Raw genomic sequence first — 22989 nt, forward strand, 5'->3', positions numbered from 1 at the left:
TCCACTGGGGACTTGAAAAATGCTCGTTTCCGTGAACGGACATTGGACACACTATGTTAAGCCTTAGCTGCTGATTTACAACCAGATGTGTTGATGTTTAATGGACTGACGCCTCCCTCTCCTCCTCTTCACAATGATCCCGCCCCTCTGCAAAAGACTCCTCTGCGCTCCATCATGTGCACATAAAACTCCTCTACATTCCACAGTCTCACCATGGTCAACAACATGGAGTTTGAGAAGCAGGAGAAGCGCTACTGCGTTCGGGGCAAGCACGCGGCCATCATCTGCGCTACAGTGGTGGTGTGCTCCCTGGCGGTAGGTCTCGGGGTCGGACTATCCTCCGGGTCATCCAGCCCACCTCCTCCTCCTCCTCCTACGACAACTTTACCCCCAACGCAGCCGCCCGAGCCTTCCAAAGGGCCCTGCCTGCCGTCCGAGGAGTCCAACGGGGACTGGAAGAACTTTCGCCTGCCGGATTACATCAACCCGGTTCACTATGACCTCCACCTGGAGCCCAACATGGATGACGATACCTACTCTGGGACAGTGGAGATACAGGTCCAGGTGACTAAAGCTACAAAGCATCTGTGGCTCCACATCAGGCAGACCTTTGTGAGTGGGCTGCCCCGGTTGAGGACATGGGCAGGCCTGGAGGATGGGGTGAGCATGGGGGTGACCAGGTGTTTCGAGTACAAGGAGCATGAGTATGTGGTGGTGGAGGCGGATGGTACTTTGTCTCCAGGATCTTACCTGCTGAGCCTGGACTTCCAAGGAGTGCTCACCGGATCCGTGGTGGGGTTCTATAGAGTGGTTTACAACGAGGGAGGTGTCACCAAGTAAGTGCTGTTTTTATCATCTGGAAGTTGTGATAGTTTTAGATGAAGTGTAAGAAAAGAGTGGATCATTTTTTGACATGTTTCTTGACAGATCTACGTCTTTTGACAAATTAGATTGGATTGTCTTTGAGTAAACTAGATATTAAAATGTACCTTGTTTATAGGGGGTGGAGAACTGACAGGAATTAGATATTGACAAATCCCTCCGAACTAATAAACATGTGCAATAATCTCTGTATCAGCTGCAATTTATTAACACTGAGTGATACTAAACACTCAGTGATACAGTGATACAAGAAGAGTGATCTTCTTGAACGCCGACTTTAACAAGTGAATTTCTCCTTTGTGAGATCAATAAAGGATTATCTTATCTTATCTTAAACTTGGTGTCCGGTGCTACTTAACGTGGAGATGTTGTCCCCAAAGTGTGAGGAAAAATGACCTTTGAAGTTTCAAGTTTCCATAAATCTGCGGAGGAACGTTGATCAAGTGAAATCATAAACCGGTCACAAGGCTGAGAGGTCAATGTTCTCTTGATGTAGTACATTTACTTCTTCCTGCATATAAACAGACTTTGGCTTTGTCTATCATAACATCAGATCACTGTCGCACAAACGATAAAGGCACAATAACTGTAAAACCCTTTCCAAAACATCCCTTTGTCCAAAGCACCAGGAATCCAAGTGAAAGTCAGCAGACCAGGCACAATAACTGTAAAATGTCATATTGGAGCTCAATACAGAAGTTGAGCTTACAGAAGTACTTTAGATAAGGAACAATATAGATATCACGTACGACATGTCAAACAGTTCCGTCAGAAACTAGCACTGCTGTAATGTAATCACAGTCATAGACCTGTAAACACTTGTTATGTGTGTAGTCTGTGTTTAGTCCAAAGCATTTGCTATCTGCATGCCACTTTCACTATGAGGCTGCACACTATATTAAGCATATTGCATAATACAAATAGACCACATAGACCACAAAACAACTATTAAGACTCGCACTCAAATTACAGGTCTCAGCGGTGCAAAAATGCCCATAATCATAACTGTCCGGTGTCTAACAAGAACCTGCATTTCACTGATGTGATGTTTATAATGCTGTTTGTTTCAGATTTGAACATCATGAGAGGAAACAGTACAAACATATGAAGGTTCTCTTTGCGATGTGTGCATTAGTGTTAAATCGAAATCACACAGTTTGGCCTAAAAGCAAAAATGTCACTGACAGAACTCAGTAGCACTAGTGTAAACACAATCCTAATGAAGGCTCTTATGAACTCATAGTTTCAAATAAGTTAACTATACTTTGTTTTCACTGTTGCACAAGGTTGTTTAAATTCAAACTTGTGTTGCAACAATAAAACGTAATTCTTAATATTTCCTATAGTTTTGTGACACCCGGCAACAATAGCCCCCTCTTGTATCAAACCAGTGTCGTAAATCTCACTTTTCATCCGCAGAAAGATTGCCGCAACCGATCACGAGCCGACCGACGCCCGCAAGTCGTTCCCCTGCTTTGATGAGCCCAACAAGAAGGCCACCTACACCGTGTCCATCACCCACCACGAGGACTACAGAGCCCTGTCCAACATGCCCCAGCAGGTGAGAGGTCCCACTGGGGTCTTTGTAGTGCGCTTAAGAGTGTTTTCGTCGAGATATTAGTTGCTGTAGTGAATGAATGAATACATTTCGCTGATAAATACATGAACCGTCTATAGCAGTAATTCTGAAACGTTTCACAGCAAATAAACACGTGTAGCCCTACTTCCAAGCTCTACAAACCAATGTAGTACTTAGTAGGCCTTTCAAGATAACAAAATTTGAAGTTCGATCTAGTGAGGCAGGAAAATATCGCGATAAACAATACTATTGAGGATCAGAATCATACTGAGAGTCTGAATGTGTCATCAGAAACAGGTTCATTTTCACAAAACTGTGGACTGTTTTGTGTGAAGCCATTGATCAGTTTAGCAGTTAAAGATTCACCAGACCGATAACAACTCACTTGACATGTTTCCACTATAAACGCTTACGATGTGATAGCGATTGAGTAAATGTACAAGCCAAGCACTGTCATTTGTTGCGTCTGAGTTCAACGCTTATCACTCTGCCACCAAAGTACCGCTCATAACAAATCACTGTGCGCCAGGGGGACCCGGAGACTCTGCCCGGAAGCAAGCGCAGGACCTCCTTCATGAAATCCGTCCCCATGAGCACGTATCTGGTCTGCTTTGCCGTGCACCGGTTTGAATCTGTGGAGAGAACGTCTGCCAGTGGAATACCAGTGAGTTCCTTACATAGGGGGGAAAACAAACAAACAAACAAACAAACAAACAAACGTCTCAGATATTCACTGTATTCAACTTCTCTGTTCTTCTACCCAGTTGAAGATCTGGGCCCAGCCTTCTCAGCTCCACACCGCCGAGTATGCCGCCAACACCACCAAGATCATCTTCGACTACTTCGAGGAGTATTTTAACATGAGCTACAGCATCTCCAAACTTGGTAAAGAACACACTCGAGAGGCATATTTCTTTTTGGAAAAACCTGTCTCGTGGTATTTCCTGTTGCACGGCTCGACATCGTGTGTTCAGTAAATGTGCTTTTGGTTCAGCGCCTGGACTTTGATTTTGTGGTTGTCTGATGCAGATAAGATAGCCATCCCTGATTTTGGCACTGGAGCCATGGAGAACTGGGGCCTGATTACCTACAGAGAGACCAACCTTTTGTACGACATGAATGAGTCCTCCTCCTCCAACAAGCAGCGAGTGGCCAGTGTCATCGCCCATGAGCTGGTGCACCAGGTACCACCGGCGTCAACACACACAGGGCTCCTCTGGCTGATGGATTAGGGGTGGGCGGAGTTAAAAAAAATCCCACGGCAACTCTACATGACTTTACATTTGCTCAAACAGAAAAGAAGTGCCTCATTCAATGCAGGGTTCACCTTTTGTTTGATATGGCTTTGCTGTAAAGTGTGGTTAGATATTTATTGAAAGCAAGTAACCTCGTGGAGAGGGATGCATTCGCCAACGCCACATTCAGAGTAGTCAGTGTCTTCCAGTCTATCTTCCAACCCAGGCAAGCTATAATCCCGCCCCCTACATTGTTCTAACCATAGCCATAACCCTAACTATTAACTAAATAAAGCCAACTGAAAAGCTCTCTGCGGGGGCACGGCTTATGACTCATCTTTGTTGGAAATAGAAATGAGGCACCCTGCACTGGCCATAAGGAAGTTCGCCAAAAACAGTCAGTGCAAAGAGCCTATTGGCTGTAGAGTTGGGGGATCTCTTAATATTTATATCACCTGACTTGGTGCAATGCTTACTTTCATTTCAAGAGCCATTTCTTGCAATATACAATGCCTGACACAACATCAGAGGGCCGCCGAGCTGAAATAGACTGATCTGTTGTCAATAGTTCTTATCAATGACCCTGTTTGATAGATTCATGAGGAATCTCTGCATTGAGGGCCCTCACAGCTAAGTAAAGCTAGAAACAGCCCAGCTTTTTTTTGCTCTTTTTTTTGCAAATTTTGCCACCTACAAGGTCGCTCTCAAAACAGGGGTCCAGAGTTTAAGCGCAGTGAGCCTGTTAACGTTTATGATCTGATATGGTGTGTGTCTTTGTCAGATAGGAGGTCTTTCATAAAGGGAGATATGAGGCTCAGAGACAGTTCATAAAAACTTTATGAACCTTTTCAAAGCTAAATAGATCAGGAGTCAGCAGTAAAAGAGCACTGAGTTACTGCGTGTGTTTGCCTGTGGCCTTGAGATAACCCCTCAACAAGGAAACGCCATTACATATTGTTGGAAATGACGGCTCAGTGTGGAAAGGGAGTAGGTTACATGTCAATGCTCTGTAAAGGTCAATGGAATTGAATTCTTGGATTTATGTTAGGACTGCAAGAGTGATTGTAATTAAAATGGCCACAAGTAGCAAATCACAAATTCTGTCATAGTCGTTGGAGCTTTGGTGACGCCCAAAGCGATTCCCATTGTGAAACACCAATAATAACACAAATGTTTTGGATGCTTCTGTTTGACTGTATCTTCCTCGAGTTTAAATAAGTAATATTGGGAGCAAAATACACCATATTTCACACTCTGAGAATCCCACTCCTTCTTCCACAGTGGTTTGGAAACATTGTGACCATGGATTGGTGGGACGACCTCTGGCTGAACGAGGGCTTTGCCAGCTTCTTTGAGTATGTGGGCGTGGAGAAGGCTGAACCAGACTGGGGAATGGTAAGATTGGGTTGAAATAGGCACAAATATCCTGCTGCCGCATACTTTTTGATTCTTCATTTTATTTCTACAGCGTGACATCATGATAGTCAGTGACGTTCTACCCGTGATGGAGGATGATGCTCTTCTCTCCTCTCACCCCATAATTGTGGACGTTTCTACGCCGGCCGAGATCACATCTGTGTTTGATTCTATTTCATACAGCAAGGTAAATGATCATTTGCATAATATATACAAAGCAAGCTTAGATACAGATTCAAATGTAATGTTTTGTTGTTGTTTTTTTGCTTAGGGTGCTTCAATCCTTCGAATGTTGGAGGACTGGATGGGTAAAGATCGGTTTAGAGATGGCTGTAGGGTAAGTAAGCGTACCCACAAAAATAATATATTGGAGTGTCAAGCTGCAAATTTAGTTAAAATCCATTTTCTCCCATTAGCAATACTTGAAGGACTTCTACTTCCAGAACGCCAAAACTGCAGACTTCTGGGCTTCACTCGCAGCTGTAAGGATTTTTTTTCTTCAAACCTTGTTGTTGTTGTTGTTTTTCAGTTAAATCAGTAATCTAAACATTTCCAAACTGATACCCAATACCCCTTAATGTCAATAAATAACACCTGCCTGTCTTTGCTGAGTGCAGGAGAGTGGGCTTCCAGTTGCAGAGGTCATGGACACTTGGACCAAGCAGATGGGATACCCCGTCTTGACCCTGTCTGTCACTGACGCACAGGCCACACTCACCCAGAAACGCTTCCTACTGGACCCCAACGCCAACAGCAGCCTGCCCCCTTCTCCTCTGGGGTCAGTAACAACACTACACCCATCCTGCCTGTGGGACACTTTCTGCGTAGAGATAGATTTTGTAGTCAGTGATGATCATAGGTGTCATATCAGAGTAGCAGTATAACAGTATTTTGTATGCACACTGCGTTCCAAATTATTATGCAACTCATCGTTTCAATACATTTTAAAGCTTGTAATTAACTGAAAATGGTCATTTGTTGACTTTGTAGCATTAGGAGGTCATGTTTACTGAAATCAAAAGCTATTTCAATCAAAAAAAATCTTAACAGGTCAAGTTATATTTTACCGTAGGAGCCCTTGTGTGATAGCAGCTTCAAAATCCTTAAATCCATTAAACTTGTGAGTTTTTGGAGAGATTTCTTTGCAGGATGTCAGAATAGCCTCCCAGAGCAGCTGTTTGGATGAAAACTGCCTCCCACCATCATAGAAGTTTTTTTTGTTGAGGCTCCAAAGGTTCTCAACAGGGTTGAGGTCAGGGGAGGAGGGGGTCCACATCATGAGTTTCTCTCCTTTTATGCCAATAGCAGCCAGTGATGCAGTGGTGTTCTGGAACAGCAGGACATGGTGCGTTGTCATGCATGAAGAGGATTTTTTTAGGGAAAGCACGGCTCTTCTTTTTGTTGCATAGAAGACAGTGGTCAGTCAGAAACTCCACATATTTTTCAAAGGTAATTTTCACACCTTCAGGGAGCCTAAAGGGGCCGACCAGCTCTCTCACCATGATTCAGGCGTCACAGCCTTGTTGGGACATTGTGGCCATTCACCAACTATCCACTACTCCATTGATCTGACAGTGAACAAGACGAAATTAACAAAATGAGTCCTCGTGTATTTCAGAGCCACAGTTTACAGTTTAGGGGAGGCCAGATAGAAGGTTTATGCACAACTGCAGCCTCTGGAGGCACCAGCAGCTTCAAATACCTGTTCTCTTAATCTGATGTGTTTGTCCGGCAGAAACCGTAGCGTGCTCTGAGTCACCCACAAATCTCTTATCAGTACGATTGTTACGCTTAATCTTTCATGAAATATATAAGGTTTTCATACCTAGACCAAGGCATTCAACTATTTCACGCTTTTCATCAGCAGAGAGGCCCTTTTTCTTTCCCATACTGCTTGAAAATGATGATCTGCTTAATAAAGTGCATAATAATTTGGAACGCAGTGTAATGGTATGAAAGTGAAAACAAAGCAGGTCATGAATCATAATATTTTCCTCTCAAAATAAATGTCTTGCAGATACAAATGGACAATGCCTGTGGAATTCTATGCCATCAAGACCAACCAGAACTTTTCGGCAATTTTTAACAAGACTCAAACCGGTACTGCCTCCATGATTTGATGACGATGATAAGGTTTTTTTTTGCACTGAAATTTCTCACTGGCACTGATGATGGTTTTCAGAGCTCGTGGTCCCGGACTACTCATCGGCAGACGGTCTGCTGAAGGTAAACAACGACCACATTGGCTTCTACAGAGTGAACCACGACGGCCCCACGTGGACCTCCATCAGTCAGCAGCTTCTCACTGATCATGAGGTAAGTGCAGGCTTCACGACAAGACCTTTCCTCTCATCTACTGACGTTTCTACCTTTCCTGCGCCTGTAGGAGTTTGACGCGGCCGATCGGACCAGTTTCATTGATGACGTCTTTGCTCTTGCCAGGTTTGATGTTTTGGAATTGTTTTATAAATAATTTGTAGTTTTACATCATGATTATTACATTGAACGTACTTTTGTTGTTGTTGTTGTTGTTGTAAGGGGTGAACTAATAGACTATGGAATCGCGTTGACTCTCACCCAGTACCTCCACAATGAGACCGACTACATTGTGTGGAAGAGTTTGGCTGACTCCATCGCGTATGTCCGGGTCATGCTGTCAAGTAACAATGCTCTCTATCCGAAATTTCAGGTGAGATTTGACTTACATGAACATGGAGGTAATATTCTGAGAACACTCTGTATACTTCCTTAATCGTTTGCTTGTGTTGACTGCAGACACTGTTCAGAAACCATGTTAAAGGCATCGCGACTCAGCTCGGGTGGGTTGACGAAGGAGACCAAAACACCAGGTACTGTGATGATGTGGCGTAGACTGTTTGTTTGTGTTCTACTAAAGCCTGATGTGATCGCTGCCTGTGAGCAGGTTACTGAGAGAGACCGTGCTGAGCATCGCCTGTCAGATGGGAGACACTGCAGCGCTGGATGAAGCCTCTCGCCTCTTCAACCAGTGGATTGATGGGACATTGAGGTATTTCTCTCCTCAACAGGATGTCTGAATTACACCGTAAAAGGCACACAAATAAAGTCCTAAGCTGAATTTTTACCCAGCATCTGTCCCAATTCGATGAATGAAACAATTCGTTGTTGAGAACTTTTACCCAGTTTTGACTTTGGCAACATTGCAATTAACTTTTTACAGGCACATATATGTATTGATGTGTTTGTCAAGATATAGTTTTTAGTAATGAAGTGACCCTTGAATGCTTTTTGTTGTTTTCGAAGTGATATTCAAATTACACAATGTCACATACAGTAGCTTGGGTCATTTAGGGATGGGAATTGATTAGAATTTATTGATATCAATGCCATCAATAATTTTACCTATCAATTCGATTCTTAATTTATTCTCTTTATTCTCTTGCCTGACTTGTCTGTGTGTTGGGGAAAAGCAAGGAGTGAATGTGCTTTCGACAAACTCTATCAGTCTTTTCCCAAGAAAAAAATGTTATTAAATAGGCACTCAGCCTGCCTGGCCTCCTCTAAAATATGAATATTATAAAATATAATGGTATCATTTGCACATACTTTTCAACAAGTGTCCGAAATATAGCGCTCAAAGTTATTACCTTAGTTTTACCCTGTTGAGCGGAGGTCATGGTGCTGCTGCCGGCCTCCGAACATTCAGACGGACTTCTTGTTTGTGGCTGATCAAAAGCATGGCCAGTTTATCAGTAACTTGTAACAGACTGATGCTGTTTTGTAACACCTAAACAACAGGACTCGGTCTCAGCCCAAACCCTACAGATTTGTCATGTATCTTCTTTTGGACAAATATGATATTTCCAAAACCCTACATCAGTGACAAAGTTACCACTGAACACAAGACGGGTCTCCTCGATTTGGCGCTGCAGCTACAGCTTTACAAATGGACCAAAGTTTGTGTTATCCACCTGTTGAGATTCCTCATGCACTGCGATGTTACTAGCATTATACACATGTTGACTTGCAGCAGTGTGGCGGTGAACCTCAGGCTGCTGGTGTACCGTTATGGCATGAAGAGGGATGGCTCTGAGGAGAAGTGGAACAAGCTGTTCCAGAGATACACCACAGAGTCACTGGCCCAGGAGAAGGACAAGCTGTTGTACGGGCTCGCCTCTGTGGAGAACGTGGACCTCCTCTACAGGTAACGTCACACGTCAAACCTACCAAAGCAGAACGCTAACTAACTGTGACGTGTGACAGGCTGCTGGAGGCCAGTAAGAACGAAAGCATCGTGAAGAGCCAGGACTTGTTCACTCTGGTGCGCTATGTGTCCTACAACCCCCTGGGACAGAGCATGGCCTGGGACTGGACCACACTCAACTGGGACTTCCTGGTCAGCCGGTCAGTGTCTTCACACATAATCACTCCTCTCCAGCAACCCTCTCCAGATACAGATATACATTTCTTTGTATATTACTGATATAAATAAGAAGAAACTTATTGCAAGTTTCCTGTTGTTGTAAGAGTGGAATAAAAACCTAAAGTTTTGTAATTCAAATGGAAAAAATCTGGTCTTACTACTACTGCACATTTTCTGAAGTTGAGGCCTCCAACAGGACTACTTCAGCATTGGGGCCCCCTGGTGGTTTGTGGGGCCCTCTACATGTGGATGGTCTACTCCGTAGCTCAAGGGAATCTGCAACAAATGATGGCACTATGAATGGCTTTTACAGTACTTCTCATCACTGTGATACTGTATTGTTTGTCTCCCAGATACACCATCAATGACAGGAACTTGGGCCGTCTTCTGAATTACCTCAGCACCTCGTACAACACAGAGCTGCAGCTGTGGAAGGTCAGAGAAAATCACATCCTAACCGCTGCCTATATCTTCTTTGTTCCTGGTTAAATGTTCCCTGGTTGTGTTTCCGGTAGATGGAGCACTTTTTTCACTTGACGCCAGACGCAGGGGCAGGAGCGATGCCCCGACTGCAGGCCATAGAGACGGTCAAGAACAACATCCAGTGGATGCAGCGCAACCAGGATGAGATCCAGAAGTGGCTGGACAACAATGTGGAAGTCGCCAGAATGTATTAGGCACTCACTCACACTGGACTGACAAGCCTGAACTGCTTTACTTTCTTTGTACTGTACATTGTTTCATTTTTTTAATTTTATGTTGTTATTATGAATAACTTATATCCCAGATAAAAAACAAACATACAGTAATATATACAATTTTTTATTCTAAGCTGAAAGATTTTATCTCAACATTTTGGACAATCTTACTTGTTTTAAGCCACTTAGGATTCGGAATGTCTGATCAGTTTTGTGTCCACACAATTAAAATGACGACATTTCAGTGGCTCATTCACTTTAAGGGCTGACGGTGGCTCCAGGGCTTTTAAGATGAAAATGTATAAAAAGATCTCTGCTTTTATACATTTTCAAATAATATAATGTGTAGCATTGATGTGTTTCTGTTGAAATTAAACAAGGAAACTGTTGCAAACATCAGTCACTCATATGGCATTGTTCTGTTTATTTAAACGCTACAGTTCCATCCAATAAAGAGTTGGCTAGTATGTCATATTATGTGAGATGAACACATGGCACAGCCATGGGGATTTACACAGTAAATTCCACAACACATGAAAGACACACTCTGACTAGTGCAGGAAGTCCAATAGTTTCAAATGAGTGGGAAAGAAAATGTCCAACATCATGTTTCCGTTTTCTACAAATAATCATGTAATTCATTGGGTCAGCGGCTGTTGGGATGTTGTCATGGGAAGCGTGTTGATGGTCACTCTCTGCCGGGTTTGACACCGAAGCATCCCGATGATGGCTCTTCTGAATCTGCTCAAAGTTCACAAACAATCCATATGTTACATTTTAGGTTACAATTTAACAGCAACAAATGGCAACAAGTAAGTGCTCACTTTTTGTTGGCAATGACGTAGATACAGGGGTTGTAGAAGGTGGACGACTTGGCAAACAGAGGTGCGATGATGGCCATGGGGGCAGGGATGGTCTTGGGGTCACCGAAGGACGCCCACAGACAAACCATGGAGTAAGGAGACCAGGCAACCAGGAACATCACGATCATGAGTATGGACATCTGCGGGGCGAGAACGGAGTCAACTCACAACGCTCCTGACATTTGAGTCTATCACATTTTCAGCTCGTGGACCTTGGTGACGTCCATCTGATCGGACCAGTCCACGTTGATGCTGTCCAGGCAGTTGGAGGCCTTGAACCTCTTCACAGTTACAGACACGTTGAAGTAGCAGTAAAACATGACGGAAAGAGGCACCACGAAGTTTACGGCAATCACTGCCATCGTGTAGGAGACAAAGGAGCTGTGGGAGGGAGGCAGTAGAGTGAAATGATTTATTATTTTATTATTATTATTTAAGATAATGCAGCCTGTATCCAATTTTCTATGAGGCTCATTGTCAGTTATGAATGCAAAGTGTTTGTTATATATTGTTGAAGAATGGACATATTTGAATTGAACAGTCTGCCGCCCTCTGCTGGCAAAAGTGGGGAATGAAACACTTTGAAATGAAAAGTTAGAAGCATTGCCAGCATTAACAATAGCAGAATGCTGTCAGGCAGTGTGGTAAAGGTTTCTGAGGTGGTTAAAACAGTTCAAAGTTCAAAGCTTTAGCATGATGTCTCCCTTTAACACTCACGCATCATTGTTTCTCCAGTTGATGGTGCAGGTAGCTCCCGTGGGGTCAGGAGCGTAGCCAGCCCAGCCCACGATGGGCATGGAGGACCAGAATACTGCATTGAGCCAGGCAGCTACAATCAGGAGGTTATAGGAGCGCAATGTCATTTTCTGTCCTGAGGAAAGAAAAACAAGAGGCAGGTAATTTGAGAGTACTGTAATACGATAAGTCTTCAGGCAAAACAAAGAAAGACTCCTGTTTTTGCACACCCTTAAGCACAATACCATCCGGCATCCAATTTCACTTTCTGACATTTTTCACACAATTGATCAAACAACATACTGTACCTAAATCCGGTCTGCAAATGGTTAAGTATCTGTCGATAGCCACCACGGTGAGCAAGCCGATACTGGCCATGCCAAAGAAGATGTTGAGAGCTGCATAGATCTAGAGAGAGAAAACCAAACACAAAATGTAATATACTATGCTGTGCTGTGAAAATGAATCAACATATTTTGTGGGCTCTGAATTCGGTGTCACATGTGGCACATTGTTGTGATGTAATGCTGAAGGAAATAATCTACCAAAGAATCCATGAAAGTGCATACTTGAGCAGCTTCAGCCTCTACAGCAGGAGAGCTCACGCTCGCTTGTTTGTTTTTATGTGAAAAATGACATAACACCTTCAAAGCGCAGAATGTTAACGCCACATTTAATTACCTCCATGACCTGGATGGAGCAATCCAGGTCATTATGTTGCTGTCATACATCCAACTTAACTCTTGTAAAACGCTTATTGAGATGAGCAAATATGTTTCTAAACCATGTGTTAGTATGTTTTTAAGTGAGTAAAGCATTTGTGCTGTGAGGCAAAGCAACAACATCTCCTTGGAGACAAGCTCATGGCGTCCTACTCCAAACAAAGTTTCAAGTCATTCCAAGGAGAGTTTATCAGTCAGTTCAATTTCATTCTCATAATAGGGTGAAATACGTCACGCTGTACGGTATGGCCATTGTATGTAAACGGGCATCACAGGCCATTTACAATACAAGCATAGTCCGAAAAACGGGTGGTGGTGAAGAGGAAGAGGCAGATTGTAATGGCAGCATGAGCCAGACAGATAAAGAAAAAGAGCTAAATATAGTCTTCCTGGTTGAATTTACGCTCCACCTTAATACTGGTCAAACTTGGGAGAAAAAAAATCCACTATCCACCATTGCATTGAAACACTGTCAACACTAACCACATACAGAAGTGAAAATGCAAACTGTCCAGTGAGCGTTTGTCCAGTGAGTAGTCCTTATGCAACCAACCTGGCATCCCGTGTACCCAAACTTCCAGCTGCCATGGAGGTCGGAGGCGGCGGACATGGGGTAGCCGATCCCAGCCACCCCGATGTCTGTGAAGGCCAGGTTGATGATGATGAAGTTTGTGGCTGTGCGCAGCTCCTTGAACTTCACAAACATCAACAGGACTACGATGTTGCTGGACAAGCTGATCACCCCTGCAACGACACAGATGTCAGTCAGGCTGGAAGCTGAAGAATTTGTGAATCACTATAATCAATGTACTACAATGTATGTGCCTACTATGCTGCATAGACACGTTTAGTTACTCTTTCACAATGTTATAATTTTTACATGATCTCATCGAATGAATTAAAGTATATCCTATTGAATAAAACTTGCTGTAATACATAATAGTCGTTACCTGCTGTGATGAGATATACAGCTACTATGTTATGCTCCAGTTGGGTAAAGGCACTTTTCCCTCCATAAGGCACAGCATCATCTGAAATATTGATTGCAGCCTCAATCATCCTTTTCGCACGTTTCTAATTAAAAACAACTGACTTGAAAAATGACCCCCAAAATTGCAACATAAAGAATAGAATGGAAAGAGAGCAGTGGATGCTTCTTACAAAGTGTATCGTTGCAGAAAAGGGGAGGCATTAGAGTACAAGCAGATTAGTGCATACCACTGACTGAACGCTCCCTTGTTGCCTCTCACAGAAAGCAAGCGCCTGTTCGTTACATGGGGCTACAAAAGGATTAGCCCTCACGTGGAGTTGTCCAGTGCTTGCCAATAAGATTTGATCTTGCGTAATTGCACATTTTGTCTGTTTATTGCTTAGCTAACCATTGACGTGTGTTTGAGGAAGTTCTCCTTTTAATAATAATAATAATAATGCATCGGTTTTATATAGCGCTTTTCTGGACACTCAAAGACGCTTTACATTGCATTATTCATTCACTCCATTCTTTGTGGTGGTAAGCTACTATTGTAGCCACAGCTGCCCTGGGGTAGACTGACGGAAGCGAGGCAACCAGTCTGCGCCATCGGCCCCTCCGACCACCACCAACCACTCACTCACTCCCTACATTCGCCAGGCTTCCTGGTGTTACCAAACGGTCTCCCATCCAAGTACCGACCAGGCCCTTCCCTGCTGAGCTTCCAAGGTCTGATGGGATTGGGCAGAGCAAAGGCGGTATGACCACACTTTTGATTACAAATTCAATTAAAATTTGTATCTATAACTTTTATACGTTTATAAATGTATAACAAGAGCAACAAACATATAATGCAATCTAATTTATCAAAATGTCCCACACAACGGAACAACACAATGATTACTTTTACATCAATATTTGAAATGTGCTACATAGTCTACATCAGCAAGATAATAATGAGTAACTCTAAATGTTACGGATTTAAAGCAATACATCTGAACTATTACATTTTCATTCAAACTTCCATTAAAGCTTTGGGGGCTCTCCTTGCAATGCCTCTGAGGCGCCACACGGGGCCTCGGACCACACTTTGGGAAACACTGGCCCGTCTATGTTTACAATTAAAGCAGTACTAAGTAACTCTTCCCCCTAGAGGCCATAAGCGCAACTGCAGGTGTCGTAGCAAGTTACGATTTTTTAACGTATTAATTGTCTTGGAGAGTAAATACTACGCTGACAGGAAAGGCGAAGGGAGAGAGGGTTACTGTGCGTCCAATTATACAATGGAAATATTTTTTTTTCACTCAAACTTGGCTGTAAATACTGTTTAAAGTGACGTTAGCCCGCAGTTAGCTTTGCCCGTTAGCATGTTAGCTTCTTCTTCGTGATTCCATTAGTGTGTGTTGCTTTCTCCGGACCGGGACAGTCAAGTTGCAAACATGGTTTTCTGGCCAGAGAAAACCATCCCATAAACACTTGTATTACCCCCACAGGGACTACGAAAAGGATTTATTAAGGTAAACACGCTACTTAGTACTGCTTTAACTAAATGAGGAAAAACAAATTTCGCTCCACTGCTAGTAACAAAACATCAGGTACAGCGCCTTTAAGCGCCTCATCTGCAGTTCTTCTCCGAACCAGCAGAGGGGGCTAATTGATCTGAGCGCACTGTCTCTGCGAAAACAAACTAAAGCCAGGAAATCATCTCTTCATTCTTCTGACAGCGGAACGAAAGCTAACACAGATTTAACAACATGCCCGGAATTTTGAGAGTCCTCGCCAGCCGTGCAGCCCCGGTGGTTCGCGGACAGACGGCGAACATAGCGTCATCACCGGCCAAAGAGAAGATTGGCGCGATGGTATGTCCATATCGGCCACAAATAACTCCACACAACCGGCGGAACGCTCAGGGCTAACGCTAGCTGCTAGTTAGCTTATGGCTGTCCTTGGACGGCGAGGTCAAGTAGTTATGTCAGAAATTCTGGCAGAACGGAGGGCATGTGGATTGGAACTATAGAGAAATGTATTAAAGAATAAAAATCCGTTTGTCTTGGGTTTTGTGTTGCCTTAGGTGTTTACGCATTCCGCTGGTTAAAGTTAGCTGTTAGCAAGGTAGCATTCACTATCTAAGTCTATTCACCTGTTGTTAATGTTTGTTTTAACTTAATTGGAGCTGTCCCTTCTATAACTAGACTAAACTATATCAAGGTACTCCTCCATACTGGTGAAATTAAATTAACTTCATATAAGTGGGAATATAAGGTAACTTGGTAATGGTAGCCGGTTTGGTTTTGCCTTTTTGGGGTCTTCTCAAAGCTCATCTGCTGTACAGAGAACTATGATTCACTTGTTTCCTAATGTCTGGATACTGTGTTCTCTCTAGGAAACCAGCGTGGCACTTGGTCTGTTCTCACTAGCCATCCTGGGGCCGTCCGGATGGATTCTCTCCCACTTGGAGGACTACAAGAAGAAAGAGTAGAATGGACTTTTTCCACAACCAAGACCATATTGGTGAAATCTTGACAGCGCTGTTCCTGGGACCATTCAGACCATGTCCCTCTTTGCAATTCCTCCTATTGAGGACATTCATTCTTTACATGTCACTATCCGCACAAGCTTATCCAGATGTTACATTCAATACATTCTCCTCGATCTTAAGCAGATTAACAATAAAATGTAAATTAACTTAAGCAGCATTCCTGTTTTTTGTCACATTAGCTCTTCCTTTCTATACAAAGATAGTTAAGTCTTAGTTTAGTTTATTTGAGCTGTTTACATTAATTTAGTTAGACGTACAGGTACTGCACCAATGAAGGTTGTGTGATTGCGAAAGGTTGTCATTGGGTTAAAAAGTCATTTGATGCTGATCTTTTACAATCGACACACAAAATTATTGCTGCTTAGGATCCAGCAATGTATAGTTTGGGAAATGATGAATGTGCAAATCGGAATGTTGGCCACTGTACAGAGGAAAGTAGAATTGGATGCAGGTCTGTCAACCTTATTGAACCTCAAGATTTAAGATCAGAATTGGTGATAAGCCTCACAAAAATAATGTAGATACACCACCAACTGTAATGTGTTTAATTCTTGCTTATTAAAAGGAAATAGGCACGCACATCCAAAGACAGTGAAACCTGCGTGCTGCATCCAAAATAAGAATACAGTGATTTAAAGCAAGGGTCCGCACAGCAGTAAGCTCCCAATTTTTATTTATTTATTTCTTACACCATTAAAAGTGACGTTTCGGGCCTCATGCCCTTCATCAGACATAATTCTTGCCTACTACCCATGGAATTTGCCACACACACCATCCCTCGAGGCCCACTCTATTGTAGATCCGACTATAACAGTTAAGAGTGCAATAAGAGATCCACTTCAGAACAGGTTTGTAATACATTTAAATGTCCTTAAATAATGCTTACTAAAATGTAAATGGTATTTAAATTACTTCAATGTGAAAAATATCAGGTTTAGAGCGGATACATCGCTGGTTTATATTCTCGACCTTGAAAGCCAAAGGCCTTCTCTACAACCATCCTCGCTTGTAGTTAAATACATCTCCCCTCCCCATACACCGGTGACCATGAAAGTTGTTGGATGCTTCATTTCAATTATGGACTCAGACCACATCAGAATCCAAATCAGAATGGGCTTTGCCGCCATCACCTTCCTCGCTCTGGAGTCCAGTCTTGAAGCCTCTTTGCAGTTAGTCTCACTCATGTTTTTTTTTTTTTCAGTCCCAGCCCCTTGAGTTCCCTTTGCATTGTGCTTGTGGAAATGCTTTATGCTAGTGAAGTTATCACTATTTAACTTAACCCTTACAGTTTTTCCTGTATTTGATTTTGTCAAATGTTTAAGTGAAGATTCTCCCTCCAGTTTTTAATAATGCGTTATGACAGTTCTTTAGCCAATTTTAGTCATCTCTGCAATATTCTTACGTTTTCTTTGCTCGACGCAGGCCAATGATTTGACCCTTCTCAGACGTAATTACACGACCACTGGAACGATGAGCTACTCACTGCATCATTTGGGTTTAAATATCACGTTGCAAGCTGAAAGACAATCACCCATGTAGCAATTATCCAATAAGAAGCTCGTACTCATTTGCTTAGTTCAATCCAGATGTTTTTTATTTTAAAACGGTCAGGCCATGTGAATAAACATGTACAGCAGACTTTGAATACAGCCTTTGCAGGTGAAGAGCTCCTCTTTTTGTCTTGGATCAGTAGAGTTTGCAGGCAAAGACGAAGGGGCTGGAGTGGTGTCACGCTCACTGACGGGAAGGGGAAAAAAAGTCAGATTTAAAATAAGTCATAAAATTAAACTTGTTTTCTGAGCTCAGTTCAAGTGTAGAAACCTTCATTAAATGCCTATGAGGGCACTTCAGGTTTTTAGTAAGTTCACATCATCGCTCAGAAAGGACAAACAGACACGCACAGGCATAATCCACACACACTTAGACACACAACACACATCTCAACAGACACAACTTGCTTCTCAAGCATAATCAGAGGCTTGAGACAAGAGCCCAAACACTCAGCTTTGGCTACGTTTCATCATCGATTCGCATCATCTTTGTGAACCTCAGAAGGGCCAATGTTGACTTCCACAGCAGGCACGATTAGAAGTACCTACCTTGGAAATGGTGATGATAGTGCCAGGCATTACTTCACTGATGTGCTGGGGCTGAAAAAGAAAAAGCAAGCAGACTGGAGATTAGAGTATGCATTTTGTTTGGTTTATTTCGCATAGTTTTGATGAATTCATACATGTACACTGCACTGGCAGAAAACGAAAAGGACAAGCCCATCCCTCATTTGACAAAAGGATAGACACCTCAAGGAACACGGTTTTGAGACCAAAAGGGGACAAGATCGGGGCCGTACATTAGCACGCTGGACAAAACAAAGGGGTAAAAAGACACCTCCTTTTTCTTTCTTTTTTTTAGCTAATAGTATTATTTTTTGACATGGTGCAATGTTTCGATTACGCAGCGAAATCTACGCTAAATGCTAATCAATAATAAAAAGAAATGTGATCTTACTTACAAAACGCTCGCTCTGAAGAAGAAACGTGCAGCAACTTCTGGGTCGGTCTTCTTCTGCTGAGGCGGCGTTTGGCCACCGAGCTTTTGAACAGATGAGCGCCCCCCCGTGGCTATGTTTTTATATATTTATATCTATATTTTTTTTTTTTTTTTTTTCTCCTTACCCTTCGGCTTAACCCAAATCTAAAGCTTCTGGACCGGAGAGCCACAGTGTAACGCCTTATTTGAAAGCAAAGATACAAAACTGATCGTAACTTTTGTCGTAACCGCGTTTTTGTCACATTCTTGCCGCTTTATTGTCGTGTTTTCGTCACGATGTTGACATTTACGGCAGCTTTTTATCGCTTTATCCTCACTTTTTTTTTGTCGAGTTTTTGTGGCTTTTTTTTTTTTTTTTTTTGCTTTTCTTTTTGCCATTTTCGTCGCGATTCCGTCACATTTTGTCGCTTTTTTTTTGTGCTTTTTTTTTACTTTTAGATTTGGGTAACGCCGAACTGAAATAAATTAAATGTGCTCGGTTCAGATGGGGATTTAGAGCTTAATTAGCAATATTCGTGCTATTATCTTACGCCAGGCGAGCCAACTTTGATTACTAAATATGCGTCTCTTCAGTGTTTATCTTTTATTTGCTATTCACCTCCATCCCGGCAGGTGTCGCTATAAGCGCCTTGGCCCTGGTTTCCATGGAGGCGTCGAAGAGTGAGTGGCACCAGCTTGATCACATGACAGCGGTGTTTGTGCGGTCACAGTGCCAAACTTATTTCAGCCACCTCTGCAGAGAAAAGTTGGCAAACAGGTAGGGAACTAGTGTAGCAATATTTACTGAGATCAAGCTACAATTTAATGCACGAACTTATACTTTATCATTTTATTGTCCGTTACTAGCCTCGTGCTGCCTTTTGGCTTAAATTATAACTCATCTTGATGGCATTGTTCAGTTATTCATGTGCTTTTGTCACGATCAGTTTTATTTGACTTTGCTCGTGGGCTTCAGGTTGCTTCATAATAGTACAGTCGTCTCGTGACATGTTGGGAAAACACTTCTGCACATTTTTGTACAGTCAAACATGAGGCTTGTCATCCTGGACGACTATGACCTGGCCAGTGAATGGGCTGCCAAGTACATCCGCAACAAAATCATCGAGTTCCAACCCACTGCTGAGAAATACTTCACTTTAGGACTGCCAACAGGTGAGCACTGCTGTCCAAACGCAACGCACAACACTGTCATGGTTATTATGGCTTCATCTTTCTTTCCTGTGTGCCTGTAGGGAGCACCCCATTCGGCTGTTACAAGAAACTTATAGAATATTACAGAAATGGTGATATCTCGTTTAAGTATGTGAAAACCTTCAACATGGATGAATATGTAGGTAAGTGACTAAACAAAGAAACAGAGTGTGGTACCTTTTGTATTCCAGTAACCACCAGATGAATTAAATAGACAACAAATGCACCTCTGGCTTTGATCTGAAATTACATATAAAATGACATTCATATTCAATGTTTTTTCTACAGGTCTACCTCGAGCACACCCTGAGAGCTACCACTCTTACATGTGGAACAACTTCTTCAAGCACATAGACATAGATCCCGCAAACGCCCACATTCTGGATGGGAATGTAGAGGACTTGGATACTGAATGTAAAGCTTTTGAGCGTAAGATTACAGAGGCTGGTGGAATTGAGCTGTTTGTCGGAGGTAATGCAGTGTATACACAACCGTTTCCTGTTTTAAACCATGTATCTTCAACTGGATTAGTCCTCCTGTCATGCCTTGTCTCTGTCTGTAGGCATTGGTCCCGATGGTCACATAGCATTCAATGAGCCAGGGTCCAGTCTCGTGTCCAGGACAAGAGTTAAGACACTTGCCAAAGACACGATTGTCGCAAATGCTCGGTTCTTTGGCAACGACCTCTCCAAGGTTCCTACTATGGCTCTTACCGTTGGTGTGGGGACTGTCATGGATGCTAAAGAGGTATAAAACTCGTCATCAAGGTCCTGCGTCATCGCTAATACCAGCATGTGACGTATGAATTTGTCTGTCCAGGTGATGATTCTGATCACAGGAGCACACAAAGCCTTTGCTCTGTATAAAGCCATCGAGGAAGGCGTCAACCACATGTGGACAGTGTCTGCCTTCCAGCAGCATCCTCGAACCATCTTTGTCTGCGATGAAGATGCCACCCTCGAGTTACGAGTTAAAACGGTCAAATACTTCAAAGGTACTTGATGCACCTCACATCTGTAAAAACGTCATACAATATATATACAATAAATGTATTTGAACATTTCCCATAATTGAGCTCATTAACCTCTAAACCCCTGAAACAAGCACATTTTCACAGTTTGGCTTTGCCCAGATCTGAAAGCTTCATGGAAAAAAAAGCAAAATGGAGACAAACGTAAACACATAAAAAAGCGTTGAAAATCCGAGTAAGGAGTGATGAAAAAGCCACACAAAAGTGACAAAAACGCGATGAAAAACGGACAAAAAGGGCGATTTTAAAAAGAGACGAAAGCGCTTAAAATATTTGATAAATGACAAAGAAGTTGCAATCAGTTATGCAGGTCTTAGCTTTCAAATGGGGCATTATACTGGCATCGAGAAGCTTTTAAATTTGGGTAAAGCCGTACTGGAGAAAATGCTCTTGATGAAAGTGGGGAGTAAGCGGTTAAACAATGTACGCTTTGTAAATAAGAATAGGCCACATCCTCAGAACATTTGCATGTGGCGATGTCCTATTTTCCCCTATTCAAATGAAGTAATCCAGTTTAGCTAAAGAAACCTTATTCATGGTCTAAAAGGGAACTGCATGCATGGATGAGGAAAACATTTAGAAATAGTTGTCTTGCATGAGTTGCCCGTAGGCCCTTTGAAATATATCCTAGTACTTCTAATATACCTGTAACCTGTAATTGTTGTTTCTTTGTTTTACTTTTAGGTTTGATGCACGTCCATAACAAGCTGGTGGACCCGGTTCTTAGCATTAAGGACCAGTAAAAGCATTCAACAGCGTCATTAGGGAGTCTGTATCTTGTTGGATCATGTTGAGCACTTTATTCCTTCAGTAAACATTTGATACAATGAATCATCAGCCAGTACTGTTACATGTGATCATGAATTACTTGTTGATTGGCTACAATTTAGTTGTAAAGGAGCATTGTTTACGTTCAGCAGTTTTCATTTTCTTTGTCCAGTTTTGCTTCTTCTTTTTTTATTTTTTTTTATTTTGTTTCATAGTATGGGGTATACTGGTTTGGATAAACACTCCTGAAATGCTTATGTACTTAACATTGTCTATTTTACTGCTTGGCCACTATTGCCTTTTGATTATTTTACAAATTATGTTGACTGAAAACCCAAACTTATTTTACTCAGTATCAGGCGACCTTGAGTCTTTTTGACTACCCTGTTGTTACCATTCCGCTCAACAATGGCTGTGAATTATTGGCTTTGCATATTGCCGACAGTGATTTTTAAACCCTCTTTAAATAAAAGTACACTTTATTACACACTTTTGTATCAGAATGTCCTTTTAAACCGTTTAGACTTCTTTGGCATTGTATTTTGGAAGCAGCAACGCACAAACTTTGAATGGTCGCCTGTGCTGTTCTATTCACACCTTGCCCTTATTTCCTGCTCTACTACACACAGCTTGCCGGGCCACTCCTGCTCTTACTATATGTTCTTTGAAAAGGAAAGGGTTTATTCAGGTTAACACACAGCTGTTGTGAGCATAGAAATCTGCTTCCTCGGTATTAGTTTCAATTTCCATGACAAATCATTTTTAAAAACAAGCAAAAGGCTTGTTTATGGTTAACTGCTGAGGGACGGCTTTCCTGGCCTAACACACAGGCTTGGCAAAGGTGAGTAAAAATAACCTGTGCTCGATAAAACTAAAATGTCAGAATTTGCTTTAGTTTTATATTTTAAAGTTAAATGTCAGGATAGCGCCTTCATTTAACAATTCACCCCCGCATTCACCGAGCGCATTTTCTACAGTTCAGCTTTACCCAAATCTAAAAGCTTCTCGACTGGAGAGCTTGGCCAGTGTAGCGCCTCATTTGAAAGCTAAGACCTACAAAATGGATTGTGCCTTTTTTGTTTATGTCGTGTTTTCGTCTCTTGTTTGGTTTTCGTATTTTCTTTTTTTTCCCCTTTTTTGTTGGTTTCCTCATTGATTTTTTTCACTTGCTTTTTAGTTGCGTTTTTGTCGCTTTTTATTGTGTTATTGTTGCTTTTACGGCACGTTTTTCCTTTTTTTTTTCGTCCCTTTTTGTTGTACTGTATTTTCATCCTCGTTTTCGCCGCTCGTTTTGATGCTTTGTTCAAGAACCTTTTAGATTTGGGTAAAGCCAAACGGGAGAAAACGTGTTCGGTTAAGAGGTTAAAAAGTTGAATGTCGGGACATTGCTAAAGAAACGCACTCTAACT

At 42.3% G+C, this 22989-nt stretch overlaps 4 protein-coding genes across 4 annotated transcripts; 3 read left to right on the forward strand and 1 right to left on the reverse strand.

The window, feature by feature from the left end:
* Positions 1–10324, forward strand: enpep (glutamyl aminopeptidase). The gene is made up of 20 exons (XM_079574018.1): positions 1–836; positions 2302–2443; positions 2991–3125; positions 3226–3346; positions 3491–3645; positions 4978–5091; positions 5165–5299; positions 5384–5449; positions 5529–5594; positions 5730–5890; positions 7130–7212; positions 7295–7428; positions 7499–7554; positions 7651–7801; positions 7888–7961; positions 8036–8140; positions 9122–9295; positions 9355–9495; positions 9868–9949; positions 10030–10324. The coding sequence occupies exons 1-20, from the start codon at positions 214–216 to the stop codon at positions 10189–10191; spliced, it is 2880 nt and encodes a 959-aa protein (XP_079430144.1). The 5' UTR covers positions 1–213; the 3' UTR covers positions 10192–10324.
* A 526-nt stretch (positions 10325–10850) lies between these two features.
* On the reverse strand, positions 10851–13567 carry rrh (retinal pigment epithelium-derived rhodopsin homolog; the record flags this gene model as incomplete). The annotated part of the gene is made up of 7 exons (XM_079574051.1): positions 13483–13567; positions 13086–13276; positions 12119–12218; positions 11793–11946; positions 11288–11456; positions 11037–11215; positions 10851–10953 (listed from the first exon to the last, which is right to left on the reverse strand). Exons 2-7 carry the CDS (start codon positions 13236–13238, stop codon positions 10851–10853), a joined length of 858 nt encoding a protein of 285 aa, XP_079430177.1. The 5' UTR covers positions 13239–13276; positions 13483–13567.
* Positions 13568–15167: 1600 nt separating this feature from the next.
* On the forward strand, positions 15168–16183 carry LOC306976244 (cytochrome c oxidase subunit 8A, mitochondrial). The gene is made up of 2 exons (XM_079574141.1): positions 15168–15361; positions 15886–16183. The coding sequence occupies exons 1-2, from the start codon at positions 15257–15259 to the stop codon at positions 15979–15981; spliced, it is 201 nt and encodes a 66-aa protein (XP_079430267.1). The 5' UTR covers positions 15168–15256; the 3' UTR covers positions 15982–16183.
* Positions 16184–19204: 3021 nt separating this feature from the next.
* Positions 19205–21959, forward strand: LOC306975426 (glucosamine-6-phosphate deaminase 2). The gene is made up of 7 exons (XM_079572959.1): positions 19205–19348; positions 19614–19743; positions 19824–19925; positions 20071–20253; positions 20345–20529; positions 20602–20776; positions 21497–21959. Exons 2-7 carry the CDS (start codon positions 19620–19622, stop codon positions 21553–21555), a joined length of 828 nt encoding a protein of 275 aa, XP_079429085.1. The 5' UTR covers positions 19205–19348; positions 19614–19619; the 3' UTR covers positions 21556–21959.
* The last annotated feature ends 1030 nt before the right edge of the window (positions 21960–22989 follow it).

This window comes from Gobius niger, assembly GCF_951799975.1.
Source record: "Gobius niger genome assembly, chromosome: 16".
NCBI classification, from domain to species: Eukaryota; Metazoa; Chordata; class Actinopteri; order Gobiiformes; family Gobiidae; genus Gobius; species Gobius niger.

Excerpts from the sequence above, each read along its gene's own strand:
- enpep (XM_079574018.1), top strand. The coding sequence starts at position 214 with ATGGTCAACAACATGGAGTTTGAGAAGCAGGAGAAGCGCTACTGCGTT. Across the intron at positions 7,555-7,650 it reads GACGTCTTTGCTCTTGCCAG|GGGTGAACTAATAGACTATG; the intron begins GTTTGATGTTTT and ends TGTTGTTGTAAG. Across the intron at positions 8,141-9,121 it reads TGGATTGATGGGACATTGAG|CAGTGTGGCGGTGAACCTCA; the intron begins GTATTTCTCTCC and ends GTTGACTTGCAG.
- LOC306976244 (XM_079574141.1), top strand. The coding sequence starts at position 15,257 with ATGCCCGGAATTTTGAGAGTCCTCGCCAGCCGTGCAGCCCCGGTGGTT. Across the intron at positions 15,362-15,885 it reads AAGAGAAGATTGGCGCGATG|GAAACCAGCGTGGCACTTGG; the intron begins GTATGTCCATAT and ends TGTTCTCTCTAG.
- LOC306975426 (XM_079572959.1), top strand. The coding sequence starts at position 19,620 with ATGAGGCTTGTCATCCTGGACGACTATGACCTGGCCAGTGAATGGGCT. Across the intron at positions 19,926-20,070 it reads CAACATGGATGAATATGTAG|GTCTACCTCGAGCACACCCT; the intron begins GTAAGTGACTAA and ends TTTTTTCTACAG. Across the intron at positions 20,530-20,601 it reads CTGTCATGGATGCTAAAGAG|GTGATGATTCTGATCACAGG; the intron begins GTATAAAACTCG and ends TTGTCTGTCCAG.